This window comes from Denticeps clupeoides, chromosome 1, assembly GCF_900700375.1.
Source record: "Denticeps clupeoides chromosome 1, fDenClu1.1, whole genome shotgun sequence".
Classification (NCBI taxonomy): Eukaryota; Metazoa; Chordata; class Actinopteri; order Clupeiformes; family Denticipitidae; genus Denticeps; species Denticeps clupeoides.
Window position 1 is genome coordinate 23,875,967 of NC_041707.1, and position 26,043 is coordinate 23,902,009.

General features: G+C 42.5%; 1 protein-coding gene across 2 annotated transcripts; it reads right to left on the reverse strand.

Annotated features, from left to right (window-relative positions):
• Window positions 1-433: 433 nt before the first annotated feature.
• sec24d (SEC24 homolog D, COPII coat complex component) lies at window positions 434-25,739 on the reverse strand. 2 transcript variants are annotated; one of them, XM_028995402.1, is made up of 23 exons: window positions 25,675-25,739; window positions 24,440-24,637; window positions 23,529-23,652; window positions 23,314-23,450; window positions 22,687-22,935; window positions 22,477-22,604; window positions 22,280-22,391; window positions 21,922-22,049; window positions 20,777-20,915; window positions 20,473-20,588; window positions 19,265-19,389; window positions 7,609-7,800; window positions 6,905-6,998; window positions 6,099-6,215; window positions 5,815-5,985; window positions 5,192-5,288; window positions 4,966-5,111; window positions 4,731-4,869; window positions 4,411-4,529; window positions 3,999-4,178; window positions 2,920-3,111; window positions 2,058-2,147; window positions 434-1,956 (listed from the first exon to the last, which is right to left on the reverse strand). In XM_028995402.1, the coding sequence occupies exons 2-23, from the start codon at window positions 24,588-24,590 to the stop codon at window positions 1,816-1,818; spliced, it is 3,087 nt and encodes a 1,028-aa protein (XP_028851235.1). In that variant the 5' UTR covers window positions 24,591-24,637; window positions 25,675-25,739; the 3' UTR covers window positions 434-1,815. The 2 variants fall into 2 exon arrangements, with proteins under 2 accessions (XP_028851235.1, XP_028851319.1); XM_028995486.1 differs by having other exon boundaries at window positions 1,816-1,956; window positions 2,920-3,108.
• Between the last annotated feature and the right edge of the window lie 304 nt (window positions 25,740-26,043).

The following is a 26,043-nucleotide window of genomic DNA, read 5'->3' on the forward strand; positions in this document are numbered from 1 at the left end:
TATACAGTCTATGTCTGACATGTACCATACAATGAGTTAAGGCAGGCGGCAGGTGGAGCTGTGCACTAAATGCACAGCACCCCAAAACCATTTCAAATGACCACCATTCAGAAGATGGGTTAATGCTGATCAGTGTGGTACAATTTCACAACCTGGCAATGTTGCGTTACACAATGAAAGGCCAAGCACAAACATTCAGTACAAAACTATTTCAGGTCTATTACATAGAGTATAGGCCAAAGGTTTGGACACACCTTCTCATTCAATGTTCTTTATTGTCATGGCCATTTACATTGGTAGATTCTCACTGAAGGCATCAAAACTATGAATGAACACATGTGGCGTTATGTACTTAACAAAAAGTGGAGACCTGGCCTCCACAGTCACCGGACCTGAACCCAATTGAGATGGTTTGGGGTGAGCTGGACAGCACAGTGAAGGCAAAGGGGCCAACAAGTGCTAAACACCTCTGGGAACTCCTTCAAGACTGTTTGAAAACAATTTCAGGTGACGACCTCTTGAAGCTCATCAAGAGAATGACAAGAGTGTGCAAAGCAAAGCAACGGGTGGCTTTTTGAAAGAAACTAGAATATAAAACATGTTTTCAGTTATTTCACCAGTACGTAACTCCACATGTGTTCATTCATAATATTGATGCCTTCAGTGAGACTCTACCAATGAAAATGGTCATGAAAATAAAGAAAACAGATTGAATGAGAAGGTGTCTCCAAAGTTTTGGCCTGTACTGTATAATGAGCGGAATGAAGGAGTATGTGGAATGTATGTGTAGTATGTCACTATACGAATAAATAGCTTGATTACGAGGTTAATTTTCATTTTTCAATGTAATATGCATTTTAAGGCTTTGCCTATCACAGCATAAATAACTGCATACTGATGTCACAGTGATATGAACTATTAATTTAATAGACACAGCACCAAATAAGTAACTGCAATTAAGGCAGCCTGATAGTCAGTTCTGCTTTATTTCTGAAACTTCCAATGATTTATAAAATAAAAATCCTCCCAACTAATTTCCAGTTCTTTATTTAATCACCAATGACTTAGTATTCCTAATATGTAAAATGCCAAAAAATGCCAAATAATAAGACAACATTAAGGTCATATAGATATGTTTAAAGGTCCCCTGACATGATTTGTTTTGCTTTTATATAGGTCTTAGTGGTCCCCTAATACGATGTCTGAAGTCTCTTTCCGAAATTCAGCCTTGGTGCAGAATTACAGTATCTTTGAATGAGGAGGACAGAGGCAGGAGGAAGTGGACTTATAGAAGTTGAGGAGGCATTCGTGGAAATTATGTCATCACAACATTCACCAACCACAATGTTTAGCGGGCTAATGGACAGGCTAGGGGAACTCATATTCATATGTTAAATATGTAACAAACTGATTTTTTCATGTTAGGAGACCTTTAAGGTTGATTCCTGATTTTACCACCTGAAGAAAAGGACCTTCGCTCCAACCAGTACAGGCACCAGCCTGGAAGGAAAGTTGTTGGTATTTTCATACGAATATAGTTTGCTTGCAGTTCACTCTATATCTTACATGATATGTCTCTTTTCATCAGAAATGCCTTGGCCTTGGTCTAGCAGCTGCCTAAAATACCCCTGTATCGTTTCACTTTAAGAAAGAAAGAAATTTTGGGACTTTTGGACTTGAAATGTGAACTGTAGCTGAAGAAAAAAAATAAGAATAAGGGATGGAATGAATATCAGACATCTGAGGAGAAATTATGAGGTGAAGGGGTCCTATGTAGTCCTATGCTCCCCCCACTGTGTCTGATGCCATTTTATCTTAGGTGAGAAGCTGGCGGACCTCTCTGTGAACATAGCAGAGGAAGTCCATGTAAGAAGCTCCCCCGTGAAGTCCTTTATCCTCCACCAAGTGCTGCCGGAACAGAATCTCTGGCCTGTCCTTCTGCTTCACTATCAGCAGCTGAAGAACAATAAAAGAATAATTCCAAATGAGGTTAAAAAGTAAGCCTGAAGCTATCTGAGAACATATACACTCTTGATGAACAGTAAATGTGTCGGTACCTTCATACGGTTGGTCCTCCGCTCTGAGATGGCTGAGATGATTGCATGAACCTTTTTTGACTGGGGATTATCCAGCTCAGGCAATGAGTTCTACAAACACACACACACACACACACACACACACACACCACTCAAGTTAGACCCCTCAAGTATTAAAGGTTTTTGCTTGTTGAACTGCTCTGATGATGGTGTTCTGTGAATTTATTTTATATTATAATCATTTAACACAAGAGCTTTAAATTGGAAGACCTTAACTAATGAAAAGCTTTTCATTTAAAATCATTTTCATCTATAAATATATAATTGAGACCAAATTATTACCCCCCCCCCTTTAATTTATCCATGAAAATGACCATTAACAACAAGTGTTTGTTATTTTGGCCCATTCTTCCATTGCAAATTCTAGATGGGCCAAATTGCATGGTTTCTGAGCAGAGACATTCACTTTGAGCACCCACCACAGGTTCTAAATAGGATTGAGGTCTGGTCTCTCTGCCACTTCAGGATATTGGTCTTGGTATCCTTGAAGAACTGTTGGACTCATTTTGATGTATGCTTTAGTTTAGATTAGTCTAATCAGACCAAAGCACAGACTTCCAAAACTGATCACTTTTCAAATGTTCACGGACAAATCTGTGCCGCTCTTTGAGAATCTTTCTCTATATTACTATATGTGATATAGTAGCTTTTGCTATATTTTGTAATCTTTGCTTCATCAGTGCTGCAAACATTGGCAAAAGGTTTAGGAAAATGTTCCACAATTCCTGGGGGGGGGGGGCTAATAGTTTTGTCCTCAACTGTATATCATATAAATATACTGTATATCATCAGATTAAATGTAATAACAACAGTGGCTTCTCACCAATTCTTCAGGAAGGTGGGCGAATGATGGCACATTGAAGAGGCTCTGGATGAGCTCGGATGGGCAGGCCTGACCCAGCCACAGGAACAGCAGACGACCATTCTCCAGCAGAAACATGCCGTTGTCACTCAACCGCTCCTCAGAGCAACGCACCGCACCCGGCAGCACACTGCTGCTCACGTCCATGTTCTGCTGTATATAAGCACACCAAGGCACATACAGGAAATTTTTTTTAAATTGCACCTGTGTCATCACATCAAACAGTATCACTAGTTACAGAAAACCCCAGAAAATTTGACAGATTGGCACAAGGCTATAGATTTTCTGAGTAGCAAAAGTGAGGTGGAAATATCTGCATTTATGGAAACAGCTCATTTTGATAGTGTTAATAGGTGTCACAATTACTTATACTTAATTACTTAAAGATTTATTACATTTATAGGCAATATGACTTAAATAGGCAATGTTAAAAAGCAAATATCTGGGTGGTTTTGAATTTGACATTTAAAAAATGATCTCATTTAAGTATTCTCGTCTGTTTAACACATTTTTTGACTATTTAAGATTAAAACAGTTATCTGGCAACACAGTCTTCTCAGTTTACAACATCTATTAAGTCATTCATACATTACAACGTTTTGACTACTACTACGTGTTAAATACACTGTGTACATACACAGCACTGTTTTCTGGTCCCCCAACCAATGCTCCCCGGGCACCTGTCATGGCTGCCCACTGTTCACTAAGGGTTATGAGTTAAATGCAGAGGACACATTTCATGTGTGTACAGTGTGCTGTGCTTGCTGTGTATCGCAATAACAAAAACAATCACTTTCACTTTTAAGCATCTTCCAGGTGAAACTAACCCACAGCACATACCAACAAACCAGTTAAAAAGGAAAATAATGAACAGTATTGTATTGCAAAAGGTTGGTTGTGGGCTAAAAGTAGACCATCACTAAGCTTAGATATAATTTTATATGAAAATAAAATTATATCTAAATGCAAAAGTCCCCTATTTTATTTCAATGCATAGTAAGTGTGTGTGTGTGTGTGTGTGTGTGTGTGCGCACCCTCACCAGTGGTATGAGACATGGGTACAGTAACACCTGGGTCTCCTCAACACCCATGGCCATGACACAGAGTCTCTGTAAGACTCTTTCATCGGTGGAGATCTCAGGGCTGCCCACCATGGCAGGGGTCTTCATGAGGCTGTTCATGTAGACAGGGAACACCTTCATGGCATCAGGCAGGATCAGCTGCACACAGGACACATACATTTAGTGACCTCCTAGTGACATTATGATGCATTTTTTTGCTCATATAAAATAATTCCATCCTCAGAATAGAATGTTTTTCCCTTTATCATTGTGAACAGTTACATCCAAACGGAGAACCAAGATTTGTGGGAGTGAAGAAAAAAAGAACCCATGACAGTGCACATGCATGATTGTGTGTGTGTGTGTGTGTGTGTGTGTGTGTAGGACTGACCTGGCTGGCAGCAGAGGGACTGGCACAGTTCTTTCTGTAGCAGGCCAACATGTGGGCTGTCTGGTTTACCAGGATCTCTCTGATGTTCTTCAGAGGCTGGTTCAGCATGGCGCGGTACGCTGCAGAAAGACATACTGTACATGGTCACAGGATTCCACCACTTGTACCCCATCTAGTCAGACACACAGATGCTAAAACACTCTACATTGCACCAACTTTGTTTCTGATGTTTATATTATTGTGAGGTCTCAATTTTATTTCCTATTACGTGATTGCATTGTGTGGTGTGCTGTGCAGAGATTCTGTTTGCACAAACTGACCTGATTTGGCAAAGAAGTTGATGAGAGTGTCAGTCTCGCAGCTCTTGTAAAGCTCAGACAGCTGAGAACTGCAGTTCAGACTGAGGTTATGGACACGAAGTCGCCTCTGCCCACCAACCGTGGTGTACAGCAAAGCACACTGGGATTGAAAAGTTAATGAGATATGTGTCTATTAGCTCAAAAATGTTTCTTTTGAAATCTGCATGTGTGGACACATACACAAACACACACAAACCTGTATGAAGGCCCCTGTTTCCTCGTTTAAAGTATCATCATGTTTGAACTCCACAGTTAATGCGTTGTCACAGTCCACGGCTGCCATCTCCACATCGGTGGTGTTATTCATGTGGATGGCGCCAAAGAAATCTGTTGCTCTAAAACCTGCAATGAAAAACAGGATATTCTGGGTGAGAAGAAAACTGTGAAAACTGAGGATGAACGTCCAGATCAGTTTTTATCACCTGTACTGGTGCGAACCCTCATGATGGCATCGAAGCCAATGGGCTTTTCCACATCCTTTCTCAGGTCATTCAGGAAATGGGTGCCATCGACCTCAGCCTGGTCAAGCAAAATATATGTTACACATTTGGCCACTAGGTGGACGCATTTCACAGAAGTGAAAATCTGAGAAAGCTCCAGCTGAAATGATCCAGTCCAGGCCAGGAATCAAATTACATTTTTTTTTACCATGGTCCAGCTAAGCTGCTTTGGTATTCAGGAGTTTTGCACTCTGTAATGAAAGCATTGGCCTCAGGATTGCTTTTCAGAGCTCTTCTGTTATTTTGCACAACTGTACTGCATAGTAGTGTTAATTTCTGTCTTCTGCAACAAATACAAGACTTTTTTCTTATACTAATGACTGAACATCTCAGTAAAATTAGCTTAAAGGAAACAAAAATACACCACTGATGCAAGATTCATGCATATATGCTAAATCTGAAGAAAGGAGACATCGCTTGCTATTGTCCAAAATTATACTCCATTCTAATGTATTACATTTTTAATTATTCAGTTATTAATCCACTTTCAGGCAATCAGGACCGAGGTTTCAGACCACAGGGTAAGTTGAGCAAACCCTTTCTACCTGGAAGTTGCTGTACTTGTAGACTGAGCCGCCAGTGTGTGTGGGAACATCTCCCATTGTGGCCAGATCCAGGTACTGGCTGGGGAAGAGGAAGAGGTCCACACAACAGCCCTGAGCCACACAATCTTTACACAGCTGTTCATATACACCCTTCAGGGGCTGGAACAGTGTCTGCATGGGGAAACCAGAACATTATTTTCACAATCATCAAAAAATAAGAAACAGGAGACATCTGTTCTAGACTCTGTAGGTGGTGATACTGGAGTTTGGAAATGGCCCCCTACCTTTTCCTTCTCTGTATTGAACAGTTTCCTGTCATCTCTGTTCTTCAGCTTCCCAGGAGCCTCAGCAGTGGGGATGGAGGAGTGGAAAATGAAGAGCTTGCCGCTGCACTCTGCCGCCTAAAGGAAAAGAACAGAAGAAAAGAAACAACCAAACTGTTCAAAAGGCAAACACAACTACCCTCATATCATTACTGTCAGTACGTTGAAGTTGCATGGCAACTAGTCAGATCAAACACTTATATCTGATGCAAAACATCATGAGTACGTAAGTCATTACTGAATCAGGCCAATTCAAAGAAAATAACATGGCTGGTAAACTGGTTCAGGCTGGCAGCAGTTTAAATCACCCAGAATGAGAAAGTAGATGATTAACAAAAGGAAGTTTGTCAATCATCTGGCTCCTTACATTTTAAATGCTGTTTATTAAAATATCATTTCTGGGTGATACAAGTAATTACACGCCAACAAAAAGGATAATTCTTCAAGACATAGATAAGAAGTTCCTTCTTGTTTTATTGATGACTGACCTTACACTAGCAAACAAGACACACACTTCAGGGTGCCAGTAGTTGAGCAAAAACAAATCACGGGTGGTGGTGGATTTTATCGTTTATCAGATATATTTTGTGCTGATGACTGTGCAGATTGTGGGAGACCAACTGTGAACGATTTTTATTTTTGTTTGACAGGCTAGGGGAACGCATATCATGATAGGGGACCTTTAAAAAGTAGTGCTGTCACAAGAGAACCAGACTGTGAAAGGAGACTACTAAAGGGGTTGAGATTTGGTCTTTTTCTGTGCTAACCTTGAATGCTTCAACTCCAGCCTGGATGATTGGTGCAAAAACTGTCTCGCTCTCGTTGGTGTCTGCAAACATATCTGGGATCTGGTCCAGCAGGCTGCAGAGGTCAGAGCAGACAGGATTAGCCAAATACAGTGTGGTGAGGAGAGTCATGGATTTGCAGGAACTGCAAGAAATCAACTGGGTCCTGGTTAACTTATGTCTTTAATAAGGGATAAACCATTATCTAGCATATGTGACTGGCTGAAGGACTATGAAACCAATCACAGATTATACTGTCTTTAAAATAAATGACAACCTAAATGGAGACTAAAAGGTTTTGCACTGTCATGCTTGTGCTTGCTAATGTATAGATGTAAGCATTGTTAAACTGAAATTGAATTAAAACCATTGGAATAATTTGGTTCCAAATTCTCTCCCAGAAACAACAGGGCGAGATTGTGTCCTTTCAAAGAATGTTTAGCATGGCTTCGTTCCATCTGCAGCATCACTGTCAAATTGAAAGCAGAAATGATTGTGCTTGATCCACTGCACCACTGATTCCTCTAGCATTTCTGTTGACTCTTCATGATGAAAAACTCTTGGAATTTTTCTAATCTTCTAATATTTGGTTCTGAACATACAACTGAATAAAATTATAATCTCTGGCATGTAATAATTTCTGCATATTGTAAGTTCTGCATATTGTAGAAGTATATGCAACATACTTGTGGATGACAGCACGTGACTCCTGATAGTTGACAAGGAAGCCATCTTGCAATGGTACAAACATCTCAGCCACATCCGAGACCACCATCATCTGTGGCTGAGCAAGGGCACTCTTGACGTTGTAGAAGTGCAAGATCTTGTTGTAGGTGACAAAGCCCACCCTCACAGCTGAACTCTCCACACCCTCCTCTCTGTGAAGATACAACAGATAAGAGAAATGGTGTGCCATTCATTTCCAATAATTATTCCACTTTGTTAACACAGTGATATGTGATAAATATCATATCATATGTTAGGAGGTTATATGTTAGAAGCATTTGCTGAATTGGGTTTAAGTCTGCATAAAAGTGACTTCCAAAAAAACAATGTAATGCTAAATTATTGGTGGAAAATAAGCACATCTGAGCAAAAGTGGGATTGACATACAAGGAAAGACAGATTATGATGCAATATGTACAAAGGAATGAATGCTGAACTGAATGTTTGTGAGACTTCAGAGCACCAGTTTTTTACTTTGCATCAGTCAGATTGGTGCTCTACACTGATTTCAACAGAGAGCGTTTCTTGTCTCCATAATGTGTTTATCTCAAATCCCTTCTTCCAAAATGTTAGTGTTCCTGTGGGTTTAAGTAATGTAGTTAGTTTCTCCAACACACATTCACGTACTTTAAAAACTAACAAAACTTAATTGCAGCACAAATCATTCTGAATTCTCATACAAGCTGCAAGTCATACACTCATTACAGCTGAAAAGACTTCTAAGAATAAACAAAAGAGAACAAGGTATTAAGACATTTTTTAAAGCAAACCTGGCCCATTATCATGGGAAGTGCAGAAAGAGTTGTCAGATTTTAGTTGTTAGGAAAGGGACAGAAGGGAAGAGAACACCAAAGACGAGAGAAGAGGTTTCATGGATAAGAGAATTTCTGACGTATGTCTTTGGCCAGACTTGAAAGGTGACCGTTGTTTATAACACACAGCATCTGAAGGGAAGTGGAAATATTCATATTATTCCAGATTAAAAAGACATTGGATTTTATCATGACACAGCCTGGGGATATCACTTTGCAAGATACACATTGAGAGAGAATAGGGAGAAATTGAGGTAAAGCAAACAATAACGTACTTATTTGAAGCAAGACTTTGAAGTGGACACATGATGTAAAAACACACTTTATAAGCATTTACATTTACATTTACATTTACGGCATTTGGCAGACGCCCTTATCCAGAGCGACTTACAACGTGCTTTCAAGTTACCATCGATGAAGAGATCAATTCCGGTTCACTAGGACCCCAACTATGAATACATCTATTTAATTCACTCTGTTGTAGATTCTGTACACAAAGTTTGACAAGAAAATTACAATTTAATCTAAATATTCTTTAAAGAGGACGGTCTTGAGCTGCCGTTTGAAGGTGCTCAGTGACTGAGCTGTTCTGACCTCGAGGGGAAGTTCATTCCACCACCGAGGGGCCAAGACGGAGAAGAGTCTGGATGAATGTTTTCCTTTTACCTTCAGAGATGGAGGGACCAGGCGAGCAGTACTGGAGGCTCGGAGTAGACGAGGTGCAGTGCGAGGTGTAATGAGGGCTGTGAGGTAGGATGGTGCTGCTCCATGTTTGGCTTTGTAGGCCAGCATCAGTATTTTGAACCTGATGCGTGCAGCTACTGGGAGCCAGTGAAGGGAACGTAGCAGAGGGGTGGTATGGGAGAATTTGGGAAGGTTGAAGATCAGTCGTGCTGCTGCATTTTGTATGAGTTGTAGAGGTCGGATGGTACATAGAGGTAGACCAGCTAGAAGGGAGTTGCAGTAGTCCAGTCGTGAGATTACTAAGGACTGAACCAGTAGTTGGGTGGCCTGGGTTGACAGGTAAGGGCGGATTCGTCTGATATTGTAGAGAAGGAATCTACATGAGCGGGAAAGATTGCTGATGTGAGTTGAGAAGGAGAGTTGGTTGTCTATTGTTACGCCAAGGTTGCGGGCTGTTGCAGAAGGAGAGAGCTGCGAGTTGTCTAGGTAAATAGCAAGATCCTGATGTGTTGAAGAATCTGCTGGAATGAATATTAGTTCAGTTTTGGTGGGATTGAGTTGGAGGTGATGGGCTGCCATCCAAGACGAGATGTCTGTTAGACATGCAGAGATTTTGGAAGCAGCATGTAGATCAGAGGGAGGAAAGGAGAAGAGGAGTTGTGTGTCGTCAGCATAGCAGTGGTAGGATAATCCATGTGAGGAAATGACCTCACCAAGTGATCTCGTGTAGAGGGAGAAAAGGAGAGGACCTAGCACCGAGCCTTGAGGGACACCAGTGGAGAGTCTACGTGAGGTAGAGGTGGATCCTTTCCAAGTCACTTGGTAAGATCGCTCATCAAGGTAGGAAGCAAACCACTGCCATGCTGAGCCCCGAATTCCAAGCCTCTTCAGGATTGACAAGAGAGTCTTGTGGTTAACGGTGTCAAATGCAGCAGATAGGTCAAGGAGAATAAGAACTGATGACAGTTTTGCCAATCTGGCTGCATGTAGCTGCTCGGTAACCGCCAAAAGGGCAGTCTCGGTGGAATGAGCTGTTCTGAAGCCAGACTGGTTAGGATCCAGGAGGTTGTTCTGTGATAAATGGAGTGATAGCTGGTTGTAGACACAGCGCTCAAGGATTTTGGATAGAAACGAGAGGAGGGAAACTGGTCTGTAATTGTTAATGTCTGTAGGATCAGCAGTGGGTGTCTTTAGGATTGGAAGAACCCTGGCTGTTTTGAAGGCGGATGGTACGTGGCCAGATGAGATTGAGCCGTTTATGATATAAGAAATGAAAGGGATGAGGTCAGGGGAGATAGTTTGAAACATTGCAGAAGGTATTGGATCTAGTGGACAGGTGGTTGGGTTGCCTGTGGAAATAATCTGAATGATTTCATCAGATGTGATTTTAGAAAATTGATTTAGAGTAGTTGTCGAATTTTCAGAGGGAAGAGTAGGATTAGTGGTGGAGAATGTCTCACAGATTTTTTCAATCTTCCCTGTGAAGAAGTTGGCAAAATCATCAGCTGTTAATGAAGTTGGGGCAGGGGAAGTCGGGGGGTTGAGTAGGGATAAGAAGATGTTGTGGAGTTTTTGAGGGTTGTGGGCAGAGGCTTCTAGTTTTGTTTTGTAGAAAGCAGTTTTAGCAGTAGTGAGGTTAGTAGAAAATTTGCGCAGAAGATTCTGGTAATCCAGTAGGTCTGAGTCAAGTTGAGATTTCTTGTATTTTCTCTCCGCTGCTCGAAGAACTCTTCGATTGCTACGCAATGTATCGGAGAGCCAGGGCGCAGGGGGAGAAGTCCTTTTGGGTTTAGTTGATATAGGACAGAGTTGATCAATGGAAAGGGAAAGTGAGGTGAGGAGAGAGTTAGTAGCGGTCTCTAGTGGTAAGGAGAGGAATGAGTCAGGGGTTGGGAGATGTGAAAGAATGCAGGAAGATACAGATGAAGGTGAGACAGTGTGAAGGTTTTGTCTAATGAAGGATGGACGGGGGACAGTTGTGGATCCTGTAGGTACAGTGAGTGTAAAGGTCAGGAAGTGGTGGTCAGAGATGTGAAGGGGAGTGGAAGAAAGGTCAGAAGTTGGAGAAGGACGACTGAAGACCAGGTCCAAGACATTCCCTCCTTTGTGTGTGGGAGAGATGTTGCTGTTGGTTAAGGAGAAAGAGTGGAGAAGGGGAAGAAGGCAGGATGATTGTAGCTGGGCTGATGGAAGGTTGAAGTCACCAAGGAGAGTTAGGGGGGTTTCTAAGGAGAAAGTGCTGAGGAGAGTGTCCAATTCATCTATAAAGGTCCCAAGTGGCCCTGGAGGGCGATATAAGACTATGAGAATGATGTTCACAGGAGAAGAAACTGAGACTGTATGGAATTCGAAAGAAGAGATGCTAAGATGTGTCAGAGGCATTGGTGTGAAGGACCAATTTCTAGATATTAAAAGGCCAGTACCCCCTCCTCTCCCAGTTTTTCTAGGAGTGTGGGAGAACGTGTAGGCAGAAGAGAGGGCAGCAGGTGTAGCAGTGTTATGTGGGGATATCCAGGTCTCTGTTAGTGCCAGGAAGTTTAGGGAGTGGAGAGTAGTGAGACCAGAGATAAAGTCAGCTTTTTTAACAGCGGATTGACAGTTCCAGAGTCCACCTACCACCCTTGTTTGAGAAGTAGATGACAGGTTGGGGTAGATGAGGTTGTTTGTAACAGAGCCTCTGCAGCGTGAGTATGTTTTTCTGGGTCTGTAGGAGACAGTTACTGGGATAGTTTTCAGACACATGGTTACTGTGAAAAAAAGGCTAAATGGAGGTTTAAGGAGAGATGCCAGGTTTGAATGAGACAGCTGCTGCTTTTCCGCTACAGACTATGTCTGTAGCGGAGTGACCTTCCTTATAAATCCCTATGTCCAGCCCCCTAATTTGCACCTCAGGGAACCCGAAACTACCAGTGATTGACCAGCTGAGTATGATAATGATGCCAATCACTTGGTGCTACTTAAACACAATCTACCTTTCAAATACACACAACACAATTGATGCTGCTACACAGTCCTACAGCTGAGCTTACAAATAGACAGTAAACAAAATCTAGATCCTACCTTTCCAGAAGAGACTAATACAACGATGGACAAGAAGCACTCTGAAGACTGATCTGACTCCACCTTCCTTATAAATCCCTATGTCCAGCCCCCTAATTTGCACCTCAGGGAACCCGAAACTACCAGTGATTGACCAGCTGAGTATGATAATGATGCCAATCACTTGGTGCTACTTAAACACAATCTACCTTTCAAATACACACAACACAATTGATGCTGCTACACAGTCCTACAGCTGAGCTTACAAATAGACAGTAAACAAAATCTAGATCCTACCTTTCCAGAAGAGACTAATACAACGATGGACAAGAAGCACTCTGAAGACTGATCTGACTCCACCTTCCTTATAAATCCCTATGTCCAGCCCCCTAATTTGCACCTCAGGGAACCCGAAACTACCAGTGATTGACCAGCTGAGTATGATAATGATGCCAATCACTTGGTGCTACTTAAACACAATCTACCTTTCAAATACACACAACACAATTGATGCTGCTACACAGTCCTACAGCTGAGCTTACAAATAGACAGTAAACAAAATCTAGATCCTACCTTTCCAGAAGAGACTAATACAACGATGGACAAGAAGCACTCTGAAGACTGATCTGACTCCACCTTCCTTATAAATCCCTATGTCCAGCCCCCTAATTTGCACCTCAGGGAACCCGAAACTACCAGTGATTGACCAGCTGAGTATGATAATGATGCCAATCACTTGGTGCTACTTAAACACAATAAGCACACATTAGTGGCCTGCCTAAAATTCATTAAAAAATCAAATTCAAATTTGCTAATTTTATTTGTCATGTACACAGTCATACACATTATGATATGCAGTGAAATACGTGTAAAACGTAAAAGACAAAAACAACGTAAACAAGGTCGGAGCAGGACACCAGGTCACCACCCACACCTTTGCACACCATGCACACCTTTGGACAGCAGGAGGAAACCAGAGAACCCAGAGGAAATTCACACCAACACAGGGAGATCATGTAAACTCCACACACACATAGCTGAGCCCAGGAGGTGTGAGGCCATATAAGATGGATGGGAGAGAAGGAGGAGGAGGAGGAAGAGGAGGAAAGGGAGAATGGGAAAATACACTGGACAGATGCCCGGTTCCCATTAGTCTACCCGGTGCTTTTTCATGTTTCAAGGCGTGACTTGTTCTGTTTCGTTTTATTAAAAATCACATAGTTCAAATGTTTGTGGAATTCCCTCCCTTTCTAATTGTTCACGTTCCTGACCTAGACCAGGACGTAACAAATCAGTGATATATGCTGCGGGGTAAGTACGCTGCGCTCTGCGGTCTTGTGTAAACTGGGAAACTCAGGTTAGGAAGACACGTCCTGCTGGGTCGTGCCGAGTGCCGATCCTTCATTCGGGCGCTGTTTCTTGTTTTTCTTTGTTATTTTGCCTTTCTTATTTTTGGGGAAAACCCTGGGGAGGGGTACACGTCAGGCGTCTCTGGTCGGAGAAGCCGCGAGTTCCATGTTTGAAGTTGCCTAAAACTGGTACTTCCTTGAAGACTAGCGAGGCGGTAGGCAGTGTTTGTGTAGGCAGGTTTAGGGGCTGTAGTTCCGGGGTTACACAAGGTCACCGCAGGTTGTGGTTGTTAGCCAGCATTTTTTTTTTGTATTATCGCAACGCGTAGTTGGTTGGTACAGGGTGGTAGTAGCCTAGTGGGTAACACACTCGCCTATGAACCAGAAGACCCAGGTTCAAATCCCACTTGCTACCATTGTGTCCCTGATCAAGACACTTAACCCTAAGTTGCTCCAAGGGGGGAATGTCCCTGTAACGGAACATTCCCCCCCTGGTGGCGGAATTTGACCAAATTCCATTAACTGGTGCGGATAAACGGTTAAAAGATACGGTGTTAAAAGCTGTAAAAATTGGTCTGGTAGAGCAGGGTGTTATTGGTTCCGGAGAAACAAATGCAGCTTGACACCGCAAAATTACACGTCGAACGGGAAGCTCGGGCGCTTCGTGAACGGGAGCTGGAACATCAGCTCCAGATGAAAAAGTTGGAACATGATCTAAAGCTTAAAATGTGGGAAGAACAGGAATGCGAGTGTCGACACGAGTTAGAATTAAAATGTGTGGAGATCAATTTGGTTTCTAAATATGCCTATTCTTCACCCTCGTCTGATCCCACACCGCCTGCTTTCGATGTAGGTCTGCACATTAGAATGATACCTCCATTTTCTGAGAAGGTAGTGGAAAAATATTTTAACCATTTTGAGCGCCTTGCAACCGTGTTGAAGTGGCCTGAGGATGTCTGGACCCTGTTGCTGCAGTGTGTGCTGGTGGAAAAAGCTCAGGAGGTTTATTCCACTCTCACTATGCAGCAAAGTTTCGATTACGCTCTGGTCAAAACTATGTACAGGCAAAACATTTTTTGAAAAACCGATCAGCTTACGTTTATGGAATTTGCCAGAGAAAAAGAAACTATTCGACCGGTGGTGTGTGTCAAGTAAGGTAACCACATGGGATCAGCTGCGGGAGTTGATGTTACTGGAGGAATTTAAGAATTGTATTCCTGAAGCAGTGGCAACCCATTTAAATGACCAGAAGGTTTCCACGTTAGCACAGGCTGCTGTGTGTGCAGACGAGTACTCTCTTACACATAAAATTGTGTTTTCACAATCACGGAAAAAGAACTGTGGAGAAGGTGTGCAGGACAGGTGTTGTCCCACCTTGGAATTAAGCATGCTGTTTCTAGTGCCTATCACCCTCAGTCCCAGGGGGCGCTAGAGAGGTTTCACCAAACCCTGAAAACCATGCTTTGTACTTACTGCTTGGACACGGCTAAAGAGTGGGATGAGGTACTCCCTTTGCTTTTATTCGCTGTTCGTGAGTCCCTGGGATTTAGTCCTGTGGACTTAGTGTTTGGTCACACTGTGCGTGGTCATCTTAGACTTTTACGGGAGATGTGGGTGTCGGAGCAGCCTGCCACCAGCACTAATGTTTTAGATTACATCAGTTGAGTGAGACCGATTATGTCATCTGTACGTCGAACAGGAAACGTACCTGTTACTTATTCTCCTGCTGAGGATGGACTATATTTGCGTGATGTCCCTGTAGCTTCACCCCGGCTGTAGAATAGTGCAATTCTGCAGAATTTGGAAGCTTATTTGTCTCATTTACCTGTAGCAGACCGCAGACAAGTTAGTTGGTTAATTCAGTCACACGCTGCTTTGTTTTCTGACATCCCTGCAGGTACGTCTGTCATGCAACATGATGTTGACATTGGTGGTCATTCTCCCATCAGGCAGCACCCGTATTGGCTGAATCCAACTAAGCGAGCGGTGATGCAGTCTGAAGTGAACTACTTGCTGGAGAACAAACTGGCTGTGCAGAGTTGCAGTGCATGGAGTAGTCCATGCCTACTGGTCCCTAAGCCGGACGGGATCTTTCAATTCTGTACTGACTACAGAAAGGTTAATGCGGTCACTAAACCGGATTCGTTTCCATTACCTCGGATGGAAGACTGTGTAGACAAGGTTGATGCTGCCAGAGTTGTCACAAAATTAGACCTGTTGCAGGTTATTAGCAGGTTCCGTTGACTCCTTGTGCTGCTGAGATCTCCACCTTTGTTAGACCTGATAACTTCCTGCAGTACTCAGTGATGCCATTTGGGTTATGCAATGCACCTGCTACCTCCCAGCGCTTAATATGTAAGGTGCTTGCTGGAGTCCCTTGCTGTGAAGCCGACCTAGACGATATTATAATCTACTCAGCCACCTGGACCCAGCACCTTGACACACTACAGTCTGTTTTTAAGTGCCTTCAACAAGCGTCACTAACCCTAAACCTCGCCAAATGTGAATTTGGGAAAGTTACTGTGACCTATTTAGGAAAAGAAGTAGGTCAGGGTCAAGTTCGGCCTGTGGAGGCTAAAGTTCAGGCGATCATGAATTTTCCTGTCCCCACTTCGAAACGGGAATTGCGGCGGCTTTTAGGGATGGCTGGATTTTTATCAGGGTTTTTGTAAGAACTTCTCTGACGTGGTCTGCCCGTTAACCGAGCTGCTTCGTGGCAGCACATCCTTTGTTTCGTCTGCAGACTGCCAAAGTGCATTAAAGGCTGTGAAGTCTCTTCTTGCAGTTCTCCAGTCCTCGCTGCCCCATATTTCCAGCGCCCCTTTAAGTTAGACGTGGATGCCAGTGCTGTTTTTAGCCGGTATGAAGAACTCAACCCAGCAGATTATGTGCTGGTCTTTGGTACTCCTGGATTTTAACCCAGAGATTAAGTAGAAGTGGGGAGGGGACACTGTTTTAGCGGACACCATGTCACAGGCCTTTTGAGTTTGAAAGTGGTATTAATCAACATGGAATGTTGATTCTTGGTGGTGGGGGTGTTACGTCCAGTGATCATGTGATGTGTGGTCTGTATGTTCCGTCTTGTTCCACTGATTTGCGCTCCTGTCGGAGTGAGGCGGTTAAAGATGGAGGTGAGAGAAGGAAGAAGAGGAGAGAGATGGGAGGAAGGGGAGAATGGGAAAATATGCCGGACAGATGCTCTGTTCCCATTAGTCTACCCGGTGCTTTTTCGTGGCCTGACTGTGTTTCAAGGCGTGACTTGTACTGTTTCGTTTTATTAAAAAATCACATCGTTCAAAAGTTTGTGGCGTTTCCTTCCCTCTTTCTAATTGTTCACGTTCCTGACCTAGACCAGGACGTAACACCTTAACAAAAAATGTTAAAGCAGCATTCATGCTTTTGTAATGAGTTAAAAGCATTCCTGTCTGGGATGTATAGTTCTCTCCTCCTCTGTATATGTTTGGGTGGCATGTGGATTGTAGAGTTGCTATATTCATGGTTCATGTGTGGCCCTCCCTTTCCTACAAACTTATTTGGTGCGGTTCTCTCCGACAGGCACTGAGCCAAAATGAGGAGATTCTATTCTCCCAAAGCTACCAAAGAGAAAAATGGTCAAGAGCATGGAGAGCTGTACAGAGTGGTGAGAAAGCTGGTTTTCATTAGTCCAAGTTGTCCAGAAGGCACAATTTGTGAAGGGGGAGGGGCCGGCATGGCACAAACTCCCAGACTGCTTCAGGAGTGAGGTCACCTTTTGACATACAGCTTTTGTCAGTGGAGCTTGATGGGGAGTGGGAGGTAGGAGAGGGAATTCAGATAAAACACTTTATATACTCCACTGCTCACTGTCATCACAACACAAGCCATATGTGTCATGAACTACTGTTGTTTTGGGATGTCTACAGGAATTAAATGTGCACACACACACACACCACAGCTTTTCACAGCCCTAAGCATTAACACTGGCTCAGGGGTGCATACTAAGTCCTATAGTGTACACGCTGTACACATACGACTGTGTCAGTACCCACCAAAATACTCAGTTGACACCACTGTGGTGGGGTCAATTTACAGTGTACAGAGAGGAGGTCCAGAGACTGGTGGGATGGTGTGTGGAAAACAACTTAAAAAACCAAGGAACTCATCCTTGAAAAAATGCCAAGCTGCAATCCATCTACATCAGAGGATGACCAGTTTTAAGTTCCTGGGTGTGTATATGGATGCAGATCTGACTCAATTTTCTGAGGATCCTCAGGAAAGTTAACCTGAGGAGGGGGCTGCTGACAGGAGCTGTCTTCTACCGCTGCTCCATTGAGACTGTGCTGACATATTGCATCTCTTTGTGGTACTTGAGCTACACTATGGCAGGCAAGAAGTCACTACAGAAGGTCATCAACACCGCAGGGACAATTATCAGCTTCCTTCCCTAAAGGACCTATGTCCCGCTGTCTCAAGAATGCCCGCAGCATCGCTAGAGGCTGCACACACCCGAGACATGGGGTGTTTCAGATGCTGCCCACTGGCAGGACATTCAGGGCACTGAGGTCAAGAACTAATAGAATGAAGGAGTGTTTTTACAACCAGGCAATATCACTCATCAAACACATAAACTGCAAACATACACACTGTATCTGCTATGCTGCAACATTACATTATACTACAATTTCACACTGGTACGCAACCTCACTCAATTGACTTGTTTGCCCACTCTGATATTTTGCACAAATACAAATATAATCTGAACCAGAGTGTGAAAAACAAGTGAAATGACAGCGGTAGCATGCTTGTGTGAAATTGTAGTATAATGTAATGTATAGAACTGGGGGGTGTACTTATTGTGAAATGACAATAAAGTCTTTAAACGTCTCCACACACACCCAGCAAACCTTCAGGCAGGAATGTTGGAATGATGAGACATTTAAATACTTGGCTTCATGTTGTTTTTTTTTCTCATTTTTCCACCAATACCTCATGCTTCCATATTTGGATGGGAATTGCTATCTCTCTCAAGATGTTCCAACCTACCTGTTCCAAGCTGACTCAGGCAAAACACCACAGCCAGTCTCATAAATCTAACAGATGCTCTTAAAAGCCAGTGTAGCACAATAGACCTGTAGTCTATTAAATAATGCAGACCATTATTTATGCCAATATGGAAGAGACTGGCAATGCTTTTGTACAGGGACAGAAGGTTGACCTCTATCTGTCTGAACATGTCCTCTGAATATCGGTTTCAATGTCTATTTAACCCATGTTAAAGTGTGAATGCCGAATTGTTTATACCACACATATTTATATGTTCAGGTCTGTGGAGTATCTATTCAACAGCTCCCAGTAGAGATGGGATCTTCCATAAAAGCAAGGTTACCGTGGACCTGCCATGGACCTGCCAAGTAGCTGTAATTCAAAGTCGGCACATAAGGTCATAGCAAACTCACAGCTGAGTAATAGCTGCATTGCCTACAAAGAAGGACTACAAAGAAATCTTCACATACAAAATTCTTATGCAGAAGAATAGAAGATTAAAACTGCTTTCTTCTTCTTAAACAGGACCCATCTATCACTTGTGGTGGAGGCACCACTCGGACTCAAATGAAAGGCCTACCAGGAGGTATGAAGTGAATGGGGTGTGCATTTTGTTATTTCATTCAAGCATGCTTGTTCTCATTCTGAGGGAACTCACGTCTGTGCTGATAGGAAAAACACATAGCGTAAACTGAAACAGTGGCCTTTACCTGGGAAGCTTCTCCAGCAGAGTCTTCAGTTCCTCACACAGCAGTTTGACCAGCCCACTCTTGATGTTAGTATAGGATACGTCAATCATGAAGATATATGCTGGTGGATTTGGAGGCTTGTTGTTCTGCAGGGAAAGACGTTTAATATGCACGTTTCCTGTTATTAAAATTCCTGATTTCATGACCTTACTACAAAGCCTATAGGTTTATTTAACCTGCAAAATCCAGAACAAAACAGAAAAGTGATATATGACCAAAAGCAGTGATATATGATCATCTTGTTATATGAATAAAGGACATATTCCACTGTACACAATCATTTTGACCATCAGTCTTTGAGATTGTCTTTGAGACTTTCTTTAACTTATTTAGGTACATTTTCAATGTTTATACTATGCTATTTCCATCTCCCAACATGCTCTACCATCTCTTCCTATCTCTTTTTGGTCATTCATAACGGTTGCTGTCTAGAAAAAAGAATGCATGTGACATCCAGCAAATAAAGGACAGAAGTGTACACACACACACACACACACACACACACAAATCATGTTTTGTTTCCTAAGCAACAGCCTACGACAGACCTCACCTATGAGGCGTTTGTTTAAAACTAAACTCCAAACTGTAATAAACAGTGGAGATGGCAGCCAAGGAGCGGGAAAAATCAGATCCCTGCCCCCCAAGGCTCAGATCTGGGCCCACATTGAGAGAATCAAAAGAAAACACACACACACAGAAAGCACCCCCATACTTAACCTTAAACATTCATGCATTAACACATACTTGGACTTCTCTGCTGGAATCTGAACCCCCCCACCATTTCAAGCAGACTCGACACTGCTTTTGAAATCATCTCTGACTGCTGATATATATTCTTTACAGTCTGGGAAAACCTTCAAACATTAAAAATTCCCCACTAAGCTGGTTTTCTTATTTGGGCAAAACTTTGGTGAAAGCTTAACTAAGATAACTTTCTGCCAGTATTACAACTACAACTGTCAATACAATTACTTTCATCTGCATCAGTTGTGTGAAGTTTAAAGTTTAAATCAAAGACGTCTATTCGAACAATATATTCAATGAAATTCAAAAGAAAAGTCAATAAAACAATGCTCTTGGACCTTTAATGTTAGCAATTTACTCTCAATTGCCACAGTCTAGGGCAGTAAAGAGTGGTGTTTTTTGTCAGAAACATGTCCCTACCCTACCTTGCAGTAATCCAGTGTGGCAATGAACTCGTAGGAGCCCAGAGAGAGCTCAGGTCTCTCGTACAGGTCCATTCTGCGTCCCATATGATCCAGATGTTGGAAATAAAACACTGGCACTGTAAACACAAAAAGTAAGCAAGTGCTTTCATGCACTCTGTTGAGTACAACCTGTAATGTTACATTAGCTTACAATATAACATTATATACCAGTTGCTTGGATCATTGTAAGCCATGTCATTGTGTCATTTTGAAAATACACTAGTAAAATGTACTACTTTAACAAATAAAAAAGTTGGGTGGGCACCTTCATTGATGCAGGAACAGAAGGCACATTGGAAGCGACGTCCTCCATCAATAAACTGCATAAAGGGACACATGTAGGCTTTGCAACGGTTGCAGCGAATGGGTCCCGTCTCACCATGGTTCACCACATAGAGAGGAGTCTTGGGTAAACAGAGCCAGCAAAATATTACTATTCTGTATATTTATACAGCAAGCATTTACCATCACTCTTCCCTACAGTTATCACTACATGTGTATTGAGTCAAAGCAAATGATGAATCATTTCCTTTAATTGAAGTTGTAGGTAGGTTTTAGTATAAAAATACTGTATTTGGAACTTCATGGAACTACCATACAAGTTTAGGGGTGGGGGTTTTGTACTTTTAATATCAGGTGTATTCAACATTCAAAAATGTTAAGAAAATAGTAAACAGAAAATATGTTAATCAAATATTTAAATCTAATGCACATCTGCCAACTGTGTACAAGTTGTAATATATCTGTGCTACATCACCAAGAAGACTGCACTGTAACTGATACCCCAGTAAACATACACGTGTTACAAGCGTAAACCTATTAAAAGTGTTCATTTTAGCATTTTATTGGGAGACCGTAATGAAAAAGTGCATCAGTTAAGGTTGTATTACAATTCCACAGACAACCAGTATTTAAGTCTGTCTATTATTAGTATATTCAGTCCAAGCGTACAGTATTTATTGAACAATTGGACAATGTTTTTAACAAAGCTGCATTACAGAATGAAGTTCACAAAGACTGTTAACACAAATCACTTTCCTCCAGTAGGATGTTGCTTGCCTCATTACTTACACGGTTTAGTTCTCAAGTAAGACAAACTCTGTGTGCTGAGAGCCTTTTTGCAGACACTCATTTTCTCTCTTATGTACTCGGCGTTTTGAGCTCCGGCTAATTAGCCTTGTCTGTTACACGGTGAGAGAACACTAACATTGCCTAAAAAGGATGATTTCTCTGTGGAGCCCTGCTCTCCTTGTGGAGTCAAGGAGAGAATCGAAGGAGGGATTCTTGGATCACACAAGATGCAGAGACTAGCATGTGCAAAGCAGAGCTACATATAACTTCATGTATTAATTTAATTTCTACATGAAATTTATGTAGAAATAATCCGAAAGAGCAAGAAAAAATAATAACCTCATTTTTCGGAATAGTGGCAAAGGGTTTGATTACTGTTCCCAAGGGAACCTGGCACTGTTTTGCCAAGTCAGAGGTGCAGGGAAAAGTATAGGTTGTGCATCGCATGAACCTGGGACTGGCATTTCCTATAATAACAGGGAGAAACACAGAGATCACAAGTCATCTTTTGCAAGTCATGGATTTGGCTGTGCAATAATTTAAGTGCAGAGTTGTCAATAAATAATTTCTTGATGAGGAATTTCTTCTCAAGAGTAGAAGATACTACTTCACCAAAACCCTCTTACCATTCTTGACAAGGGGTGTCAATACAATAGTGGAAGGCACTGAACATTCTTTGCTGTGGTATATGCAATACCTTGGTCTTGGACTGTGAAGTTAGAGGTGACCAGTGGAGGAATCTGTCCTCTGAGATTTGTGGCATAGATCTGACCTCCTCGTTTAGCCTGGTCATCCTCAATTACTTGAGTCTTAACAAGAGAGATTCATTCCATTAATAACTTGGTAATGCTCCAATTCAATTAATCCTACTAACATTTACAGTTCTGCACTCACTGTGCTGGGAATGGAATCAGGGTCCAGTTTTTTCTGTGGTGGTCCGGCCATTTGTGCAGCTCCTCCGGGGAAGCTGCCTGGGAAACCCGGTTGTGGTCCTGCCAACTGTCCTCCATAGGGGCCTGCGGCTAAAACAATAAACAAAATTCAGTCAATGTGGAACAACAGCAAAGTTAAAAATGATTCTATCCAATGGTGTTTCATGTGTACCTGGTGGTTGAGGATACCCTTGTGGTGTACCTTGACCCTGGAGCTGATGGAATGCAGGGCCTCCCATTGGTGCAGGCATCATGCCGCCCATAGGAGGAGGACCACCCAGTGGCAGTGGAGACCCCATAGATGGAGACTGGGGGCCTGGTGCTGTGGGTGTCTGAGCCATGAGATGTGGTGGGGCAGAATGGAAAGGCTGCTGAGGTGCAGACCTGCTTGGAGACTGAGGGGTTGGCATTGGGCCTTGACCTTCAGCATTAAACACATTAATAATATAATTAACATAAGACATATCTTATTAACATAAGACATATCTTTCCAAATGTAAATGTTACCTGTGTCTAGACTGTCAAAGCAAAAGTTTGGGCACCCAACATGGACCAACAAATGACATCTAACAACCCCCAAGATTGAAACACAGATTCAGGCAAATATTCCACTGTAGATTTTGAGGTGAGTTTTGGATAAGTATATCTTTTTTTGACAGATGATCTTTGTTCCATAATGGCTCATGCTTGTTTAGATTGTTATTGGCTAATTTTGTGCTCACTAACCATTCACAGTATAAAGAATTTAAAGCAAAGGTGCCCAAACTTTATATGCCACTGTCCATTTGTATGTTCGTACCATATCCACTGATCTGCATATTGCTTATTTGATTAGTCAGCTGGTGGGTTGAGGGGGTGGCCTGAGGAGCTATGTTCTGGTAAGGGCTCTGAGGTACCTGTCCAAAGGAAGAGGATGCAGCTGGAGGGGGTGGAAACCTGGGAGAAGACATATTCTTCAGAGGAAACACAATTTTGAACAAATAATAAAGAGAACAAAGCAAGCAGAACAGATACCCTTGAGTATATGAGCCATTTTGTTGGACGGACGATCCATAATGGCTGGATGCTGGTGGCTGAGGCATGGCAGATGGAGCTGAGACAGGTCCTTTGTGGATACCTAAAATGCCATGTTGTGTTCCTGAAGATTGGGAATGTGAAAGTTACCAATATGATTGTATTTTCATGTTTGCTTAAAATACACTCACAAAAAAAAAAATCTGATGATAATTAAAATAATGTCAGTTTCAGGGCCAGAACTTATTTAGTCAGTAGTTAGTTCGTGAGTAATCTGTGATGCCAGGCAAAGCATACCTAAAATGACAGGTCTTAAAATTGCTTAGTGTTAGCCTGATCTGATTAAACACATATTTAAGATTATATGGACAGGCAGGTGGTTCAGCAAGGGTTTAAAGATCATGACAAAGTTTGTAAGGTGTTGACTTGGCATCCATATACCAACCCATACACCATATTTCAACCCAATTGAGCAGATGAAGAACATGCTGGAAAAAAACAAGTCAGCTGCATGGAGGTACCTGAGAGGACCTAAAAGATCTTGGTGTCAGAAGTCCATGTTAAAGTGGCTTTATGTCAGAGTGAACTACACAACGGTAGGTAGGTGATATAAACATACCAGGCAAGTGGTGACTGAGTGCTGTACCCCGCTGTAATAACTCATTGATGAGTCAGGGAATTTTAAGTGATATTTACATAGATGATCAGCTTTTATATTTGACAGAAGCAAATGTGCAGACTGAAACACTCACTAACTCACTCACTTCCCATAACCACTTAGTCTTGTTACTTCATAGTTGTGGCTGCCGGGGACACTGGGTGCAAGTCTAAGACTCACCCACCGCGCCACCACGCTGCCCCAAATAATTTTTAGCGATAGTAAAAAAATGGCCGTTCATGCATTGGTTTACCTCCTGGCGGTATGGGAAATGGCTGAGGGGGACCTCCATAGTGACCATACACTGGCTGGCTGGGTGGACCGCCAAAGCCTCCTGGATGCCCCCCCATACCCAGCTGGGCCTGGGAGTATGGTGGGGTGGCAACATAACCCTGCTGACTCATCGTGCTGTTAGGATATTTTCATGCCAATTTGGCAACGTACAAATGACCTACAGAGTACAGGAGAGAATTTTACCAGTGATGAAATTATACAAACAGTTATACGGTAGGTATACCACATGTAAGTAAATATGCAGCACCCTGTATTATGCTGTAAATCATGAACAGAATCATAAATACATTTTTAAAATGCTCAATCCAAGACTGTGTGACACCAGGGCAGCGAAAGCTGCGATTAGTAAACAGGAATATTTGACTAAGAATGACAGTTGCTTCTTTACTTCTTCCTTCAGTGCCAGTCAGAAGGTTTAAAAAGGACCTTTGGCATTGAACTACGAGATAAGAGTTGTGTATGATAACACAATCATTTGGAGCCAGTAGGCTTCCAATAAATACATCATGTCTTCAACTAGTTGTCCATACTCATCAGAATAAGTATTTGACGCTATCACTATAAATACCTCTGCACGATGAATAAATCAAGCTATATTTGACTGCATGAACGTCACGGGTGTTAGGTGTTGCAGGTTTTACGTGAGACTAAATAAAAGTGGCTACACTTCACCATACTGTCCGTGGCGTCGCAGTAGCTGACATTCATTTAAAAGTCTCAGCGTGAGATACTGCGCAGGCTTGGCTGGGCCTGTTGGCACAGTCACAGTTGTGACATAGTTCAGTCTGTCACTTAAACGAAGATCAAGAGTGAGTGAACAGATAAAACCTGCTTTCCTCCAGCGACATCCTCACCGTGCCTCTTACATAAAGCGCCCTGCCCTGAACTGCCACGTCAAACACCGTTATGAAGCATCAGCATCATGACGCTAGCGAGAATGAATGGGCTTTTTATTTTAGACTGTATAATGTAGCTCGAATAATAAACGGCAGGTGCGATCGAAGCTAAGAACGGGATTTTGCAAGACGAGATCAGTTCTACACACGCTGCAAACACTTCCAGATCAGAGAACTTTCGTATAACGATGCGATTAACATGAAACGTTTGAAAAGACTAGACTGTCCTTGGCGCGAGGCGAAACGCGGCGATTTTACCCTGAGTTTTCGCTCGGTACCCGAACGCGGTTGTATTTACCTGTGCGACGCTGAGAGGCGGCGGTGGCGCCGAGTGCCACGTCAAACTCCAACACAGCTGCACGTCCAGCGGCGTGCGCATGCGCGGAGCGGAGCCACGCAGCGAGCGCCACACGTCAGATGTTGCGGGAGTAGGAGGTTCCACATGTGCTCCGATTTCACCAGCAAAGCTGCGACCAGTGCAGACTAGTGTACAGACCTGTTTCCAAGGAGACACGGAGATGTTGAGCTGGGACATAAATGAAATAAATCATTGTTTACATTTAGTTATTTACATTTTAGGTATTTCCTCCACTTCTTCTGTATCACATGGATCGGTAAACATTTTCAACACGGAAGAGAAAAATCAGGTTTCATAGTAAACTTACAC

Coding starts and splice junctions, on each gene's coding strand:
- sec24d (XM_028995402.1), bottom strand. CDS start 24,590: ATGAGTCAGCAGGGTTATGTTGCCACCCCACCATACTCCCAGGCCCAG. Junction 6,999..7,608: donor TCACGTGCTGTCATCCACAA/GTATGTTGCATA, acceptor TGACCTCTGCAG/CCTGCTGGACCAGATCCCAG. Junction 4,870..4,965: donor AAACAGGGGCCTTCATACAG/GTTTGTGTGTGT, acceptor TTTCAATCCCAG/TGTGCTTTGCTGTACACCAC.